The sequence below is a fragment of the Rhinoraja longicauda genome, chromosome 8 (genome assembly GCF_053455715.1).
Source record: "Rhinoraja longicauda isolate Sanriku21f chromosome 8, sRhiLon1.1, whole genome shotgun sequence".
NCBI classification, from domain to species: Eukaryota; Metazoa; Chordata; class Chondrichthyes; order Rajiformes; family Arhynchobatidae; genus Rhinoraja; species Rhinoraja longicauda.
The window spans coordinates 20,824,603-20,840,716 of record NC_135960.1 but is presented as its reverse complement, the minus strand read 5'-3'; the positions used below and the strand labels follow the sequence as shown (position 1 = coordinate 20,840,716).

At 39.7% G+C, this 16,114-nt stretch overlaps 1 protein-coding gene across 1 annotated transcript in view; it reads right to left on the bottom strand.

Moving 5' to 3' along the window:
• The window catches only part of LOC144595762 (low-density lipoprotein receptor-related protein 1-like), a 1,259,652-nt gene that overhangs the window by 516,298 nt on the left and 727,240 nt on the right, over window positions 1-16,114 (bottom strand). The window contains exon 15 of the mRNA XM_078403382.1: window positions 10,536-10,658. Within this exon, the coding sequence (XP_078259508.1) occupies window positions 10,536-10,658 (123 nt within the window). The remainder of the gene's footprint in view (window positions 1-10,535; window positions 10,659-16,114) is intronic.

Sequence of the window (16,114 nt, the reverse complement as noted above, 5' to 3'; positions counted from 1 at the left end):
AGATAGGCATAAAATGCTGGAATAACTCAGTGGGTCAGGCAGCATCTCTGGAGAGAAGGAATAAGTGACGCTGCAGGTCGAGACCCTTCTTCAGAGTCTGAAGAAGGGTCTCGACCCGAAACATCACCTATTCCTTTTCCCCAGAGATGCTGCCTGACCCGTTGAGTTGCTCCTGCATTTTGTGTCTATCTTAGGTGTAAACCAGCATCGGCAGTTTCTACACAAGTTGCAACTCACATGTGTTTTGACCATATTTTAAAACTAAGACTTAATTTGTGTTCACCTGTTTTCCTTCATAACATGCTTTCTCTTATTCTCCAACATGAAAGGATCCTTTTTGAACATGATTCTTTTAGCAGATTGGGCAAGGTTTGTTTGCACAATGAGATCTTCAAATGCAAGTTTGAACTGTTCTAACTAATTCAGTCATCATTTCTTAGACTGCCTGATGCTTCAATTAAAATAAAACAACAAACCTCTATGCAGTGAACATATTTGACTATCGATGGGCTAATCCATGGATGGCTTGGTAAAAAAATACACAGCAGATGCCCAGAAACTTTCCATTACAAACTTTACTTGGATACGAGTCAATTCTGGGACTTTAAAGACTAATCATGACATATTATTTTGTCTACCATGTAGTTCGAATCAAATGGTTTTGGTCATTCTGAAAGTTGACAGACTTCAAATCATGTTTCATAAGTTCATAAGTGGTAGGAGCAGAATTAGGTCATTCAGCCCATTGAGTCTACTCCGCCATTTAATCATTGATGATCTATCTTTACCTCTTAACCCCATTCTCCTGCCTTCTCCCCATAACATTTGACACCCTTACTAATCAAAAACTATTCAACCTTTGGTTTAAAAATACCCAAAGCCTTAGCCTCCTGTGGCAATGAATTTCACAGATTCACCACCTTTTGGCCAAAAGAAATTACTCCTCATCTCCTTTCTTTAGGTACATCATTTTATTCTATGGTTATGCCCTCTGGTCCTAGAATCTCCCACTAGTGGAAACATCCTCATCACATCCACTCTATTCAGGCCTTTTATTATTCGTTAAGTTTCAATGAGGGCTCCCTTCATCCTTCTAAACTCTAGCGAGTCAAGGCCCAGAGCCAACAACCGCTCATCATACATTAACCCAATCATCCCTGGGATCATTCTCGTAAACATTCTCTGGGCCCTCTCCTAAGCTAGCACATCCCTCATCAGAAATGAACTGACTAAATTGTATGAAAAGGTGCCCCCCTCAGGTTCCTATTAAATCTTTCCTCCCTCACCTTAAACTTATGTCCTCTGGTATCTTATGAAAGAAACTAAATAGGTAAAATATATGGGGAATTCTATTTTTGAACACTTTATTTCTATTGTTTTGGCCTTTATGTTAACTGGGAAGGAAATTAGGGGGTTACATCATGGGCAAAATGGGGAACTAGGATTTTTTTTTAACCCATACCCAAAAAGCAAGGCCATCGTGTTAAAATGCAATTTCAGATAGTCTGTGAAAGAACAGTATTTTTAAAATGTTTCTGTAGATCCTTGGGAGTATAATGATTGGACCTGTTACAAATAATACAGTTGGCAGAACATGGAGACAGACATCTGGTCATGAATGCCTGCAATGCATGATTGATGAATGTTTGGATTTGTTCAGATACATGTCAAATGGGCTCTTACAACATGGCATAGAAGATAGGAGATAGGATTCCCCATGTGCGATCTACAGTATCTTCCTCTCCCATTAATGGGCAGCTGAAATTATTGATGCAGACCAAGAGTGTGGAACATGTGCATCACAAACACACTCCATTTCCTGATTACATATGCATTCTCTTAGCCATCATAAAGCGGAAAAAAAAAGTTGACTTTTCCGTGGAGCACAGGATAATATTGGTGCTATTAAAGTGAATGGTCTTGTAAATTTTTCCTTAAATATTATCATAGGAACATAGCAGATAGGTGCAGGAGTGGGCCATTCAGCCCTTTGAGCCAGCACCGCCATTCAATATGATCATGGCTGATCATCCAAAATCAGTATCTTGTTTCTGCTTTTTCCCCATATCCCTTGATTCTGTTAGCCCAGAGAGCTATATCTAAATCTCTTTTGAATACATAATACATATCCCTCAGTAACAGTACCAAATTTAATGTATTAGATCATTGGGTTAAATATTTTCAATATTAAGCCCTGAGTTTGCTGCACCATATGGAAACACCGATGTACAAAGTACATTTAAGCCCTTCATTGTATTAATTACATGATGGCATGTATTTCATGTGATCCTGAAAAACACCATTTTCACATCATTCTCCAAATTGCTGTGAAGGTTAGACTCCAATCTAACAATGCAAAGTTCCATTCGAGTATTAAAAGACATACAAAGTGTTTATAATTTTACCTTAGCAATGGACTCATATACTGAAAAACATGAACAATTTTACGACTCTGTAAACTCAAATGTAATTAAAGTTAAATTAGGGAATCTAACTGGGAGCATTTTAGGTTGATCATTCTTGGAGAAAATTAGTGGAAACAAAAGTTGTCAGTTTATGTGTGATAAAGTTCAGAAGATAGAATGAGCTTGTTTTTCTCAAAGCCATCCTCGGTGAATTCAAATAGATGGTCTCACTTTAGACAATCTGATGAGTCTGATTAAAAATGCTTCCCTCCTTATTTTCATCTGATGTGCCAAAGGCACGGCATGAAATATGGAAGAACATTTAATTATACAAATATGAAACTCCAGTTTAAGAAAGAGCGATGCATATTTCATCCACTTAATGTTCTTAAACTGAGCCAAACTTCCAACACTTGAATTGTAAGCTCTGCTCCATCTCCATTCCATGCATCATTAGTGGCAAGAGCAGACCTGGGCACATTTAAGTACAAGACATGATGCAAAATGTCAATGTCTAAACTGTGTTTATGGATTGTGATATTCTGAAGAGCAATAATTAAGAAGGAAATAATAAGGTAAATTTTGTTTTATTTTCTATTCAGGAAATAAAAACTACATTCTCTGGATGAAGGCACAAGGAACTACAGATGGTGCTTCACCGAAAAGGACAAAGTGCTGGCAAAGTGCTGGAGTAACTCAGTGGGTCAGGCAACATCTCTAGAGAATGCAAAGGCAATGTTTCGGGTTGGGATCCTTTTTGAGGCTGATTGTGGTGGGGGTCGGGTGGGGGGGAGGAGAAAAATGGAAGAGAGGTAGGGGTGGGACAAAGCCTTGCAAGTGATAGGTGGAATATAGACACAAAAATCTGGAGTAATTCAGCTGGACAGGCAACATCTCTGGAGAGAAGGAAAGGGTGGCGTTTCGGGTCGAGACCCTTCTTCAGGCCTGAAATGTCACCCTTTCCTTTTCTCCAGAGATGCTGCCTGTTCCGCTGAGTTACTCCAGCATTTTGTGTCTATCTTCGGTTTGTGTCTATTAGCGGCACGGTGGTGCAGCGGTAGAGTTGCTGCCTTACAGCGAATGCAGCGCCGGAGACTCAGGTTCGATCCTGACTACGGGTGCTGTACTGTACGGAGTCCGTACGTTCTCCCCGTGACCTGCGTGGATTTTCTCCGAGATCTTCGGTTTCCCCCCACACTCCAAAGACGTATAGGTTTGTAGGTTAATTGGCTGGGCAAATGTAAAAAAAAAAAAAATGTCCCTCGTGGGTGTAGGATAGTGTTAATGTGTGGTGATCGCTGGGCGGCATGGGCCGAAGGGCCTGTTTCTGCGCTGTATCTCTAAATCTAAAAATCTAAAAAAAAACAGCATCTGCAGTTCCTTCTTACACAAATGATAGGTTGATACAGGTGAGGGTTGGGAGTTTTGATTGGCAGATGGTTGGACAAAGGCCAGAGATGAAAGTGTAAAAAAATGGGAGACAAGGATAGAAGAGGTATGAAACGTGAAGCCAGAGGAAGGGATATAGGTGAAAGGGTTCAGGAGGAAAGAGAAAGGAGAATTGGGTTTTGCATCCAGATGGGGCACAGGTAAGTGATGGGGAATGAAGGGAGGGAAGGGGAGAAAAGGTGGAAAGGGTACATTGAATTCTCCAATTTTTAGTAAAATCCCCCACCTTTATTCCCCACTCTCTTCTCTGTGATGGAAGCATTTCCCCTAAGGTTTCAATAAATATTTATTGAAAGGGCAGGAACTCTCAAGTAAATGGGCTGCACAGTGACACAGCTGGTGGAGCTGTGGCCTTATAGCACCAGAGGCCTGAGTTCAGTCCTGACCTTGGCACTTGTCTGTAAGGAATTTGCACATTCTCTGTGACCATGCGGGTTAGTTCTAGATGTTCTGATTACCCCTCATATCTCAAGGATATGAAGGTCGGTAGGTTCATTGGCAAGTTGCTCTTAGTGTCTAAGTGAGTGTAAGAATCCAACGAAAATAATGTGGTGTGATTTTTTTTAATGGGGTTGATGTAGAATTTGTGTAAAATGGTCCACAATGTCTATTTACAATGACTCTACATCTTCTGATTCTCTGTCACCCCTCACTAAGGATTGAATTTCATTGTTAACCAACAGAGCTACCCCACCCCCTCTGCCCACCTTTCTGTCATTCCGATATGACATATAACCCTGAATATTTAGCTCCCAGCTCCGATCCTCTTGCAGCCACTTCTCTGTAATTCCCACAACATCATACCTACCAATCTCTAATGATGCTAAAATCTCTAACGATGCTATAGTTTCTTATACTATGTCCATTCAAACACAACACCTTTAATTCGGTGGTAGACACAAAATGCTGGAGTAACTCAGCAGGGCTGGGGCAGCATCTCAGCAGGCAAGGAATGGGTGACGTTTCGGGTCGAGACCCTTCTTCAGACTGATGTCAGGGGAGGGGGCAGGACAAAGATAGAATGTAGTTGGAGACTGGAAGACTAGTGAGAGAACTGGGAAGGGAGAGGGGATAGAGACGGAAAGCAGGGATTATCTGGTTCCCTCTCTATCCACTCCCCCTTCCCAGTTCTCCCACTTGTCTTCCTGTCTCCAACTACATTCTATATTTGTCCTGCCCCCTCCCCTGACATCAGTCTAAAGAAGGGTCTCGACCCAAAACGTCACCCATTCCTTCTCTCCAGAGATGCTGTCTGTCCTGCTGAGTTACTCCAGCATTTTGTGCCTACCTTCGATTTAAACCAGCATCGGCAATTTTTTTCCTACACCTTTAATTCGGTATTCACCTCCCTTCACACACTGGTCCCGATTTTGCCCGACCTTACTCTCTTACCCCTTCCTCAACATTCCATCCCAGCAAGTCATCCATGACCCCAAGGAGCTGCCTAAACTGAAGGTGACTTCTCTTCAACAATTTATTCATAGGGATGACATTATTTAAAGGGATGACATTATTCACATATAGCTTCATGTCTAGAATGGGACAGATATTATTATAATGGCTTATAGATAAAATAACTTTTGTGCTATAGCAATAATATAACTTAGGGTTACACCAAGAATGGTGGATATTATTTTTATATTGGTTTCAGGAATGTTTTTAAGCTACAATACACAGATAGGACTTAATCGTCATTAAGCTTTGCCAGGTTACTTAGAAATGGATGCATTCCAACAACAGTCGAAAGTGCACTATTTCCTACATGGTTTATTCATCCAGCAAGGCATGCACAATGGCCATTAAATAGTATATTTTAGAATAAAAATAAACTTTAAATGGAAATAAATTGGTCAGGCTTGGCTGGAGACTAACAGTAATGGGACAAGACTAAAGCATGCTCTATCAATATCACAAAAATCTGCAAACAGTTGGCAAATTGTCTATGGGTCTCAGTCCAACAGATAACAATGACCAGCAATAGCAAAGAACCCTTTCTAGTTCCAGACGAAAGACACAAATCAGTTTGCAGTCACTTCAAGTAATTTACTATTTCAGTCTCAGCACTAACATGAGCAAAGAATTGAATTTGATTTGGCTCAGATCTTATGATGATATATATTTCACAATCCTTGGAATCCAGCATATCACCTGGTCAGTATTTCCAAGTTGGAATATATAGAGATCATCCATGGGAAGTCGAAAGTTCACCCCCAAAAAAATGTCCCTCTTCCACCTCAGATCAAACTACATCTGTAAATAGGCTATCTTTAAACATCGTTTTTTTTAAAAGTTCATTTCAAATTCGCTTGATGAAACTTTTTCAATTCCTCTTTGTAAAATGAGTTTTACAAACTGGCAGAGAATGCTCTGCAATCAAGGCAAAACTGAAGGTATTTTCTCTCGTGAGATCTAGGATTGTGATTCAGCCAAGAGAAAATGTAGGGTTTTTCAAAATGAGCAGAGTATTGTGCATTTAAGACTGGCCCTTGAAATTGCTCTAAGGGAGAATATAAATGAAAAGGAAGGGAAATGCTGTTCTATAATTGTGTAGGACGTTATAGTAGAAAAAAATAGTTAGTGGGATAATATTAAGGTAATGTTTTATTCAAAGGGCCAGTGGCATTGGAGATTAAGTGATTCTCAATCTCTTTTTGATTTCTCCTTGCCAAGACTTATACTGTCTTCGTCAATTAAACCTTTATTTTTTATGTAGCCACAGAATCTGTCTTATTATAAAGGAAGAGGAAATCAACACTTTACTTATTTAATTTTCCTCCCCTATTTATTTCTTCCAAACGTTCCTACATTTATTATAACCAGGCAACAGCTCCCTGGGGTGAAATTCAATTTATATTTGGGTTTCCAAACAAATAACTCCTCAAAAACATTCTCCTGCCTTTCTTCCTTGACTGAACTTTGTGCGTCTCCTCAGTTAGCAGCAGCCTGGTCCATAATGCCAAATGTCAGATTGCTCAGCTACAGATTTCTTGATGCCTTGCGACTTCTCACAGAGAAAATATGGCAACTAAATGTTTTAATATTCCCTCATGGACTGTTGTTTGCGAGCCAGCTGACTAACAGATGAAATTGATTCTGCTTGTTGGAAACAGAAGGCCAGTTTATCTCTCTTAAACCTGCTTGGCCAGACACACCCATTGTCATCACTTCATGGGAAGAGGGATGAGTTTACTCTAAATTACACTGCTAAATGCGCTCATGATTGAATCCTCATAGGTGACAGAAATTCTCACTATTAGATTTCTAACTCAAAGAAAGAACTGAGATAATTGTATGGGATTGCAGGTACGATCTCATTGTGACAAGGTGGATAGGATTCTGTAGTGGATTGTTTACAAACCTGAGCTCAATGCAGGTGTAGAAAATGAACATAGTTAAATTAACCTTCTGATGACCAGGAGGTGGGAAAGGTTAACTCCACAGAGACAGCACTGGAGGTCAGGATTAAATTTGGGTCACTGGTGCTTGAGGCAACAGCTCCACAAGCTGAGCCGTTGAGCTTCCAGTCATTTATTTTGTTGATATAGATATAGGCCATGGCCACCAACTGTTCACGCTCCCCTTTGGAATTCTCTGCACCTATTCCATGACTTCTAACCAAGCACCAGAGCCAGACCCTTAACTTTACACAAACTTTACACACCACATTATTGGTGATAATTCAAGCCACATTGCACAGGCAAAGGAGAACTAACTTTCTTCTCGTGGCCACATTATTTCAGACTATCAGATAAATTCCCTTTGTTCCACCTATCGCCCTCCCCACCTTCCCTGCCGAGACTAACTTGTTTCATCTTCTTATTTCTCCACCTATAAATTGTGAGGCTTTGCCTGCTCCCACTTTTGATCCATCTTTATTTCCCCAACTAAAGGCAGTCTGAAGAAGGGTACTAAACGTCACTTGTCCATGCCCTCTAAAGATGCTGCCTAACCTGTTGAGTTATTCCAGCACTTAGTGTTTAATGCAAGATTCCTGCATCTGCAGCTGCTTGTGTCGAGAAATTGTTCCTCTCTTCCTCAGGGTTTCAGTCCTTAAATGTTAATATTCCTCTTTCTGCAAATGTAGCATGATCTGCCACGTTTATGTCAGAAATGTGCTTACTCACTGCCAATTACACAATCTTCACAACTCCTCAGACAATGAAACAGATGGAGGAAGCAATGTCTAAATAACATTCAGATATGATTGGTAAATTGCAATGAATATTCAACTAGAAAAGTGCTAAGCCATGACCATTGGCAACAAGAGACTATCTAATCACCAACCTTTGTCATCTTAATGGCATGACCATCACCTAGACATCTTTGATGTTACCATTGACCAGAACTAAAAAACACATTACTGGAGGAACACACTGATTCAGGCAACATCTGTGAACGGAAATGGATACATGATGTTTTGGGTTGGGAACTTTCTTCAGAATGATGATAAGAAATGTTACTGGACTAGCCTACATAAATATTATGGCTTGAGTAAGTCAGAGGCATGATATAATGTGGTGGCTAATCACTTCCGAACATCACAAGGCCTTTCCACCATCTTCAAATCAGGAATGTGAGGAAACTCATTCTGCCTGCCTTAATGAGTGCAGCTCCAAAAATGCTCAAGAGACAACACTATCTGGGACAAAACAACTTTCTTGACTAGTGCACCATCAACTTTCATTCCCTATATCAACCTCACAAGGGCTGCAGACTATACCATCTATCAAATGCACTAAAATCACTCACCTTTGTTATTTTGAAAACACAACGCACACCCATGACCTTTAGCACCAAAAAGGAAAGGAGGGCAGCTCTTCCTAACTTAGAAACATATTGCCAGTCCTTCAATGTCACCAGATCTACATCCTGGAAATTCCTACCCAATAGCAGCGTGGGAGTACCTTCACCAGCCTTGGTCTCAATAGACAATAGATAATAGACAATAAGTGCAGGAGTAGACCATTCGGCCCTTTGAGCCAGCACCGCCATTCACTGTGAGCATGGCTGATCATCCACAATCGTTCCTGCCTTCTCCCCATACCCCTTGACTCCGCTATCTTTAAGAGCTATATCTAACTCTCTCTTGATAGCATCCAGAGAATCAGCCTCCACTGACTTCTGAGGCAGAGAATTCCACAGATTCACAACTCTCTGGGTGAAAAGGTTTTTCCTCATCTCCATTCTAAATGGCCTACCCCTTATTCTTAAACTGTGGCCCCTGGTTTTGCACTCCCCCAACATCGGGAACATGTTTCCTGCTTCTAGCGTGTTCAATCCCTTAATAGTCTTACATGTTTCAATAAGATCCCCTCTCATCCTTGTAAATTCCAGTATGCACAAGCCCAGTCGCTCCATTCTTTCAACATATGAGAGGCCAGCCGTCCCAGGAATTAACCTCGTGAACCTTTAGGGCAATAAGGGATGGCAATATATTCTGGCCTTGCCAGAATTACCCAACTCCCCAAAAAGAAAGAATTACAAAAAGCTTGGAATGCATTAATGATTTAGAAATTCAGTCAGTGCCAAAGCATTGTTGATGTTGAAGAAAACATTTCCTAAAGTACAAATGATAACTGAGATGAAATATTCAATTTTTGCCTGATGCTGTCAGATGTCAGTTTGAATAATAATAATAATAATAATAATAATGCATTTTATTTATATAGCGCTTTTCATATACTCAAAGACGCTTTACAGAGATTTAGAGAACATAGGGAAATGAATAAATAGATAAATAAGTAAATAAGTAAACGAACAGAGAAAGGAGACAGAAGGTGAGGTGACCTTCAGTGGTTGAAGGCAGTACTGAACAGGTGGGACTTCAGCGATGTTTTGAATGTGGTGAGTGTGGAGGAGTCTCTAACGGTTTGGGGTAGTGAGTTCCATAGGAATGAATTCCTCATGTTCTGGTGAAGGATTGTTTGTCTGAAATGTTAACTGTTTCCTTCTCTTCAGGTACTGCTTGGCTTACTGAGTGTCTCTGCTGTTTTATCTTTTATATTCCTGAACCACCAACCATTTATATAGGGGATTACAAAGAACAAACCAGTCAAACACAAATTTTAATAGCCCACAATAAGTAGAAGAGCTGAATAACTGAAAGTAACCTGGGGAATTCAAAGTTAAATTACCTACACATGAACCTTTCACATATATTTTTAATATTTCTTCTGATTGAAGGGATCCATTTGCCCATTAGGTCTATGCTGGCTCCAGAAGAAAGACCATCCATCCCATTATTCCACTTTTTCCTGTTACCCATTTTCTCTCATATGGAAGGAGATTACAAAGGAAACAGAGATTAAAGAATTGTTCCAAGCTTCCTTCAAGAAGTTCAACACCAACTCTAATTCCTGTGAATCTTTGACCCATGACTGGTCAAATTTGGGTAGAAATATTCAAGATGCTATTGAGAACCTCAAGGCCTTGCACGCCTGCATAAACAAGACCAGGAAGGAGCACACCATCGCAAACTATTTACTCTTCACTCTGCCAGCTACCTCCTGTCCCTTATGTGGAGGAGTCTGTCATTTTCACAACGGTCTCATCAGCCATCTCAGAACTCGCAATTTCAGAAGGACTACCTAAGATCTGTTAATTGTTCAATATTTGTATAGAGATAGTTTAAAGATTAATTTCAGTGACAAATGGATAAAAGACCCAAAATGATGAACTTACATTTGCAGGTAACATTGTCTTCATCTAAATATTGACCATCAGCACAAGCACAAACTCTGCCTCCGGGGATAATTAAGCATAAGCCATTGCATCCACCATTGTTTCCCCGAGTTGAGTTTTCACCTGAAGAGAGAGAGCACAAAGACACAATATATAACTTAGAGGAAATATTATTTATTCTCGCTGAATATGTTATGGGTTTCCAAAATGCTGAATATAGCAGATATCCTAATTTAACCAAAATAATTGTAACCTTATTACCATGCTGCATCTCTAAACTAAACCAAAAATACATTTTTGATACTTCAATTCAGTTTAGTTTATGGTCACGTGTACCGAGGTGCAGCAAAAAGCTTTTGTGCATGCTAACCTATCAGTGGAAAGAAAAGACATGATTACAATCGAGCCATTTACAGTGTACAGATACATGATAAGGGAATAACGTTTAGTGCAAGATAAAGCCAATGAAGTCCGATCAACAATAGTCCGAGAGTCACCAATTATATTGTAATAAATTCACAATTCGAAATCTGGCTAAAAATCACATTCTTAAAAGTCAAAAAGAGGAAAACGATTTATGGAGGGAATGAATTTAGATGTATCCAAATAAAAACAAGATATTTATTTTAAAAAACGTAGGTTACATGTGTAGACACATAAACTGCAGATACTGGTTTACAAAAAAAAGACACCAAGTGTTGGAGTAACTCAGCAGGTTGGGCAACATTGCTGAAGGATATGGATAGGTGACATTTCAGGTTGCAACCCTTCTTCACACTGTTTATGTTTATCCACCCTCCCCCACCCACGCACCACAGTCAATCTGAAGGAGGATGCTGACCTGAAACATCACCTATCCATATGACCGGCTGAGTTTCTTCAGCACTTTGTGTCCTTTTCTATTACATGTCAGTTACAGATACTTAGGCTGAAAGAAACAAACAACTGACCTTACTATTCTCTTATCTAAAAGGTTCCCTCTGTTCAAGGACAGATCTCCCGGCAACAACTTGGTCTAACTCGAGCAAGGAACAGTACATGAACTTCTGGTCTTTAAAAAAAAGGTGCTAAAAGTAGCAGTAAAACTAGTACCTCAACAAGCCCAGTCAATAGAAATAGATTGTGTGACAGGTAACCAGCATCCCTAGATTCAACTGCTATCAAATAATTTAAATGCTGATGTATTTTGCTAAAAAACAAAACAATCAAAATCATTGACAACTACAAAACAATTAATTCCAAAATAAAACCTAAGCACGAGAAACGAGAATTACCTGAAACTTTTCTCTGTCCTCACAGCTGCTGCTCGACGTTAAAACAAATGGACTTGCGGTTCCAATGCCAAGTTCCTTGGGTGGAACTTGCAGCAAATTAGATGAAGAATTTCAGGAAGTTAGCACTTCAGCACTGAACTGAGCACAGAGTCCAACAACAGATTACAGCCAGGATACAGGTGACAAGAAAATCTCAAGCATTCAGAATGCCCACTTCCATTCAGAGCTTTTAGACTCTAGAAATTCAGCCTGGAAACAGGCCCTTTGACCCACTGTATCTGCGCCAACATTGATCACCCCATACAGTCGCACTATCCTACACACTAGGGACAATTTAACAACTTACCAAAGCCAATTAACCTACAAACCTGCACACCTTTGGCGTGTGGGAGGAAACCAGAGCACCACAGAAATTCCACACGGTCACAGGGAGAACGTACAAACTTTGTACAGACAGCACCCGTGGTCAGGATCAAACTCATGTCTCTGGTGCTGTAAGGCAGCAACTCTGCCACTGCCCCGCTGTGCCACCCATGGTTACGCATGTAACCTATGTTTTTTAAATAAATATCCTGCTTTTATTTGAATACACTTAAATTCAGTCCCTCCATAAATTGTTTTCCTTTTAATCTGCAGTCGTGTTCCATTTTTCATGTTATTTCCTTCGTTTGACTTTTAAGAATGTGATTTTTAGTCAGATTTTGAATTATGAATTAATTATAATATCATTGAACAAAACAGTCCATAGAACATGGAATAGTACAGCACCAGAACAAGTCCTTTGTCCATAATGTCTGTGCTGAACATGATGCCAAGGCCATCTCTTTACTACATGTGCATAATTCCTATCTCACCTTTCCTTGCTTATCCATCTGCCTATCCAACAGCCTCTTAATTGCCACTATTATATCTGCCTCAACCACTGACCCTGGTAGAGCGTCCTGGCATTTACCAGCCTCTGTGTAAAAATGATTGCCCCGTACATCTCCTTTAAAATTTTGTCTCTCCCACCTTGCAGAACATTCATTCTTTGTCGGACAAATTCAGGCAACTGTTTAAATATTTTAACAGTACAACACAGGAACAGACCCTTCAACCCACAGTGTCTGTGTCCAACATCATACTGAGTTAAATGGAACTCCTCTGCCTGCAGGCAAATCTATCTCTCTCCATCCCTTGCAAATCAATTTCCTTATCTAAAAGCTTCTTAAACATAACTAATCTGCTTCCACTACCACCCCTGGCAGCACAGTCCAGGCACCCTGCACTCTCCATGTAAAAAAACCTGGTCTGTGCATCTGCGTTAAACCTTCCTCCTCAGACCTTAAAGATATGCCGTCTTGACAATCCCACCCTCAGAAAAAGGCTCTGACTGTCAACCCGATCAATGACACTCATAATTTTATATATGTCTATCAGGTCTCCCCTCATCCTCCAATGCTTCAGAGAAAACAATCCAAGTTTGCTCAATCTCTCCTTATTACCAACAACCTCTAAACCAGGCAGCAGTCTGTGAAAATTCTTCTGCACCCTCCCCGTCTATCCTCTAATGGGGTGACTAGAACTGGAGACAATACTCCAAATGTGACCCAACCAAAATTTTGTACTGCTGCAACATTACTTTCTAACTTTTATACTCAATGCCCTGATCGGCAAAGGCACACATACTATATGCTTGGTAAATAGGTATTGCTGATGAATGACTCCAAACTATACTTCAGTATATGGCTTCTTTACCACTCTATCTATTTGTGTTGTCACTTTCAGGCAACTATGGAGTAGGGCAGCTTGGATTATCAATGTACCACCATACTTTCTCATGACATTGATCTCCCAAAGTGTGGTGCCCCACACTTGCTCACATTAATCTCCATCTAACATTTCTCTGCCCTTATCTGTAACTGATCTATATTTTACTGTATCCTTTGAGAGCCTACCTCTCAGTCCCCAATTCCTCTAATTTTACGTTTTTTTTCAGTTATTGACCAATCCATCTAAATTTACATGCAAGTTATTTAAAGAATCACACTCACAGCCATAAACATCTGAGTACTTTACTCTGACTTACATGACAACGTTTTTTTGTTTGTGTAGGATTTTGTTTCATGTTAAAAAAAATGAAAGGAAAATTCACCATATGCAAAAAGAAAATCTCTCAAAAGCTAGATTAGAAATTTGATTTAATGGACTCATCAACTATAGGGAAAAGGAGAAAGGTTGCAACACCTTCAAAACAAAGTTAAAAACCGAGTGGCTTAAGGAAATGCAGCAAGTCTCAAGGATGCAAAAAAAAATTAATACAAAATATAGATTTTTTAAAATATTGTAATAATACATCTTTTGTGTACCTAATGTGACCAGATAATAAAAGTATATATGATTTATATTCTTGTCCTACTTTGCAATTATTATCAATTAGAATTCATTATTGTTCTACCCCGAAACAAAAACATTTACCTCGCAATGTTTTGTACATTATTTGGACTGATAAATATGCTTAAACAATCAGGCCACTGACATTTGTGGGTGAATGGTTGCATGTGAAATCAAGGGTAAGTACATTGCTCCTCGACATAAGCACATCATTATGTCAAACAAGATGTGTGAACTGTGGTTAATTGGGATCATTTATCTAAATAGGTTTAGCCAAGGAGTGCAGATTTGCTAAAAATGCTGTTGTGAAACATTGGAAAATGATCACCAATGCGTTCATGATTTCTGGAGCCACCTCCTTAAGTACCCTGGGATGCAAACCATCAGGCCCTGGGGATTTATCAGCCTTCAGTCCCATCAGTCTACCCAACTCCATAGGATCTCTGGCCACTAGAACATCTGGGAGATTGTTTGTATCTTCCTTAGAGAAGACAGATCCAAAGTAACGGTTCAACTCGTTTGCCATTTCCTTGTTCCCCATAATAAATCCCCCTGCTTCTGTCTTCAAGGGACCCACATTTGCCTTAACTATTTTTTTCCTCTTCACATACCTAAAGAAGCTTTTACTATCCTCCTTTATATTATTGGCCAGCTTACCTTCGTACCTCATCTTTTCTCCCCGTATTGCTTTTTCAGTTATCTTCTGTTGCTCTTTAAAAGAGTCCCAATCCTCTGGCTTCCCGCTCTTCTTTGCTATGTTATACTTATTCTCTTTTAGCTTTATGCTGTCCTTGACTTCCCTTGTCAGCCATGGGTGCCTCTTACTTCTTTCTTCCTCTTTGGGATGAATTGATCCTGCAACTTCTGCATTATTCCCAGGAATACCTGCCATTGCTGTTCCACCGTCTTCCCTGCTAGGGCCTCCTTTCAGTCAAATCTGGCCAGCTCCTGCCCATGCCTCTGTAATCCCCTTTGCTATACTGTAATACTGGTGCTTCCGATTTTCCCTTCTCCCTCTCAATTTGTAGATTAAAGAGCACATCTCTGATCAGTTGGTTGTGACTTGGCTGGTGTGTTGATCCTTTCTGCTTGAAATGAGTTAGAACTAAATGAATAAATCAGGACAGTGGTTACTTTTATAGCCAAGGAAGCACAGATTGTGATCACAGCCTGAAATAACTGTTATCAAGGAGTCCCAACCTCAGATTGTGTCTGTATCCTATGGTTGGAGTTGTGTGAAAGACCTGAGCAGCTGAAAGGAATTAGGAGACTTGTCTGCACTGCTTAAGAGATAAGGAAGCATTAGATTATCCTGAAGAGCAGATTCCTTATAATTATCTTGAGGGCAATAATAGCATACTTAGGAAATACAAGGCCTAAAGGACTTTTTGAGCCTTCACTGTTAGAATGAATGGAAGTATGAATTAATTTGAACTAAGAACTCCACTGCTAATCTTTTCCTTAACCCTTGTTGGTGCGGTATTTTTCTTTTCAGGTTAACAATCAAAATAATGCTTTATATAATTCAGCCATCAATGCAAGAGCCGAAGTAAAGCTAAGGCCACGAACAGTGAAAAGAAAGACGGGTTACAGTTCCTTAAAAAAAATCTTTCTTTGCGGTTACAGGCATTTTATTGATTCATGTAATAATTTGTTTTTAGTGCTGCATCAATTTCGAAATGAAAGCAACTTGGAAAAAGAAGCTTTTAAGGATCATTGAAGATTATTGAACATCCATTAAATCGTTATTAGACCTTCATAATGAGTTACAAGAGGTTATGTTCTTTATCTATGTGTGCTTATTCGAGCATAATTCACATGAGATGTTACTGTGATCAGCTCACAGAAGTATTAAGCCTCTGCTCAATCTTATCTGTCAATGATTGCACCACAGTTCTGATATATTCTTGAGGATTTAAAACAAACAACTGC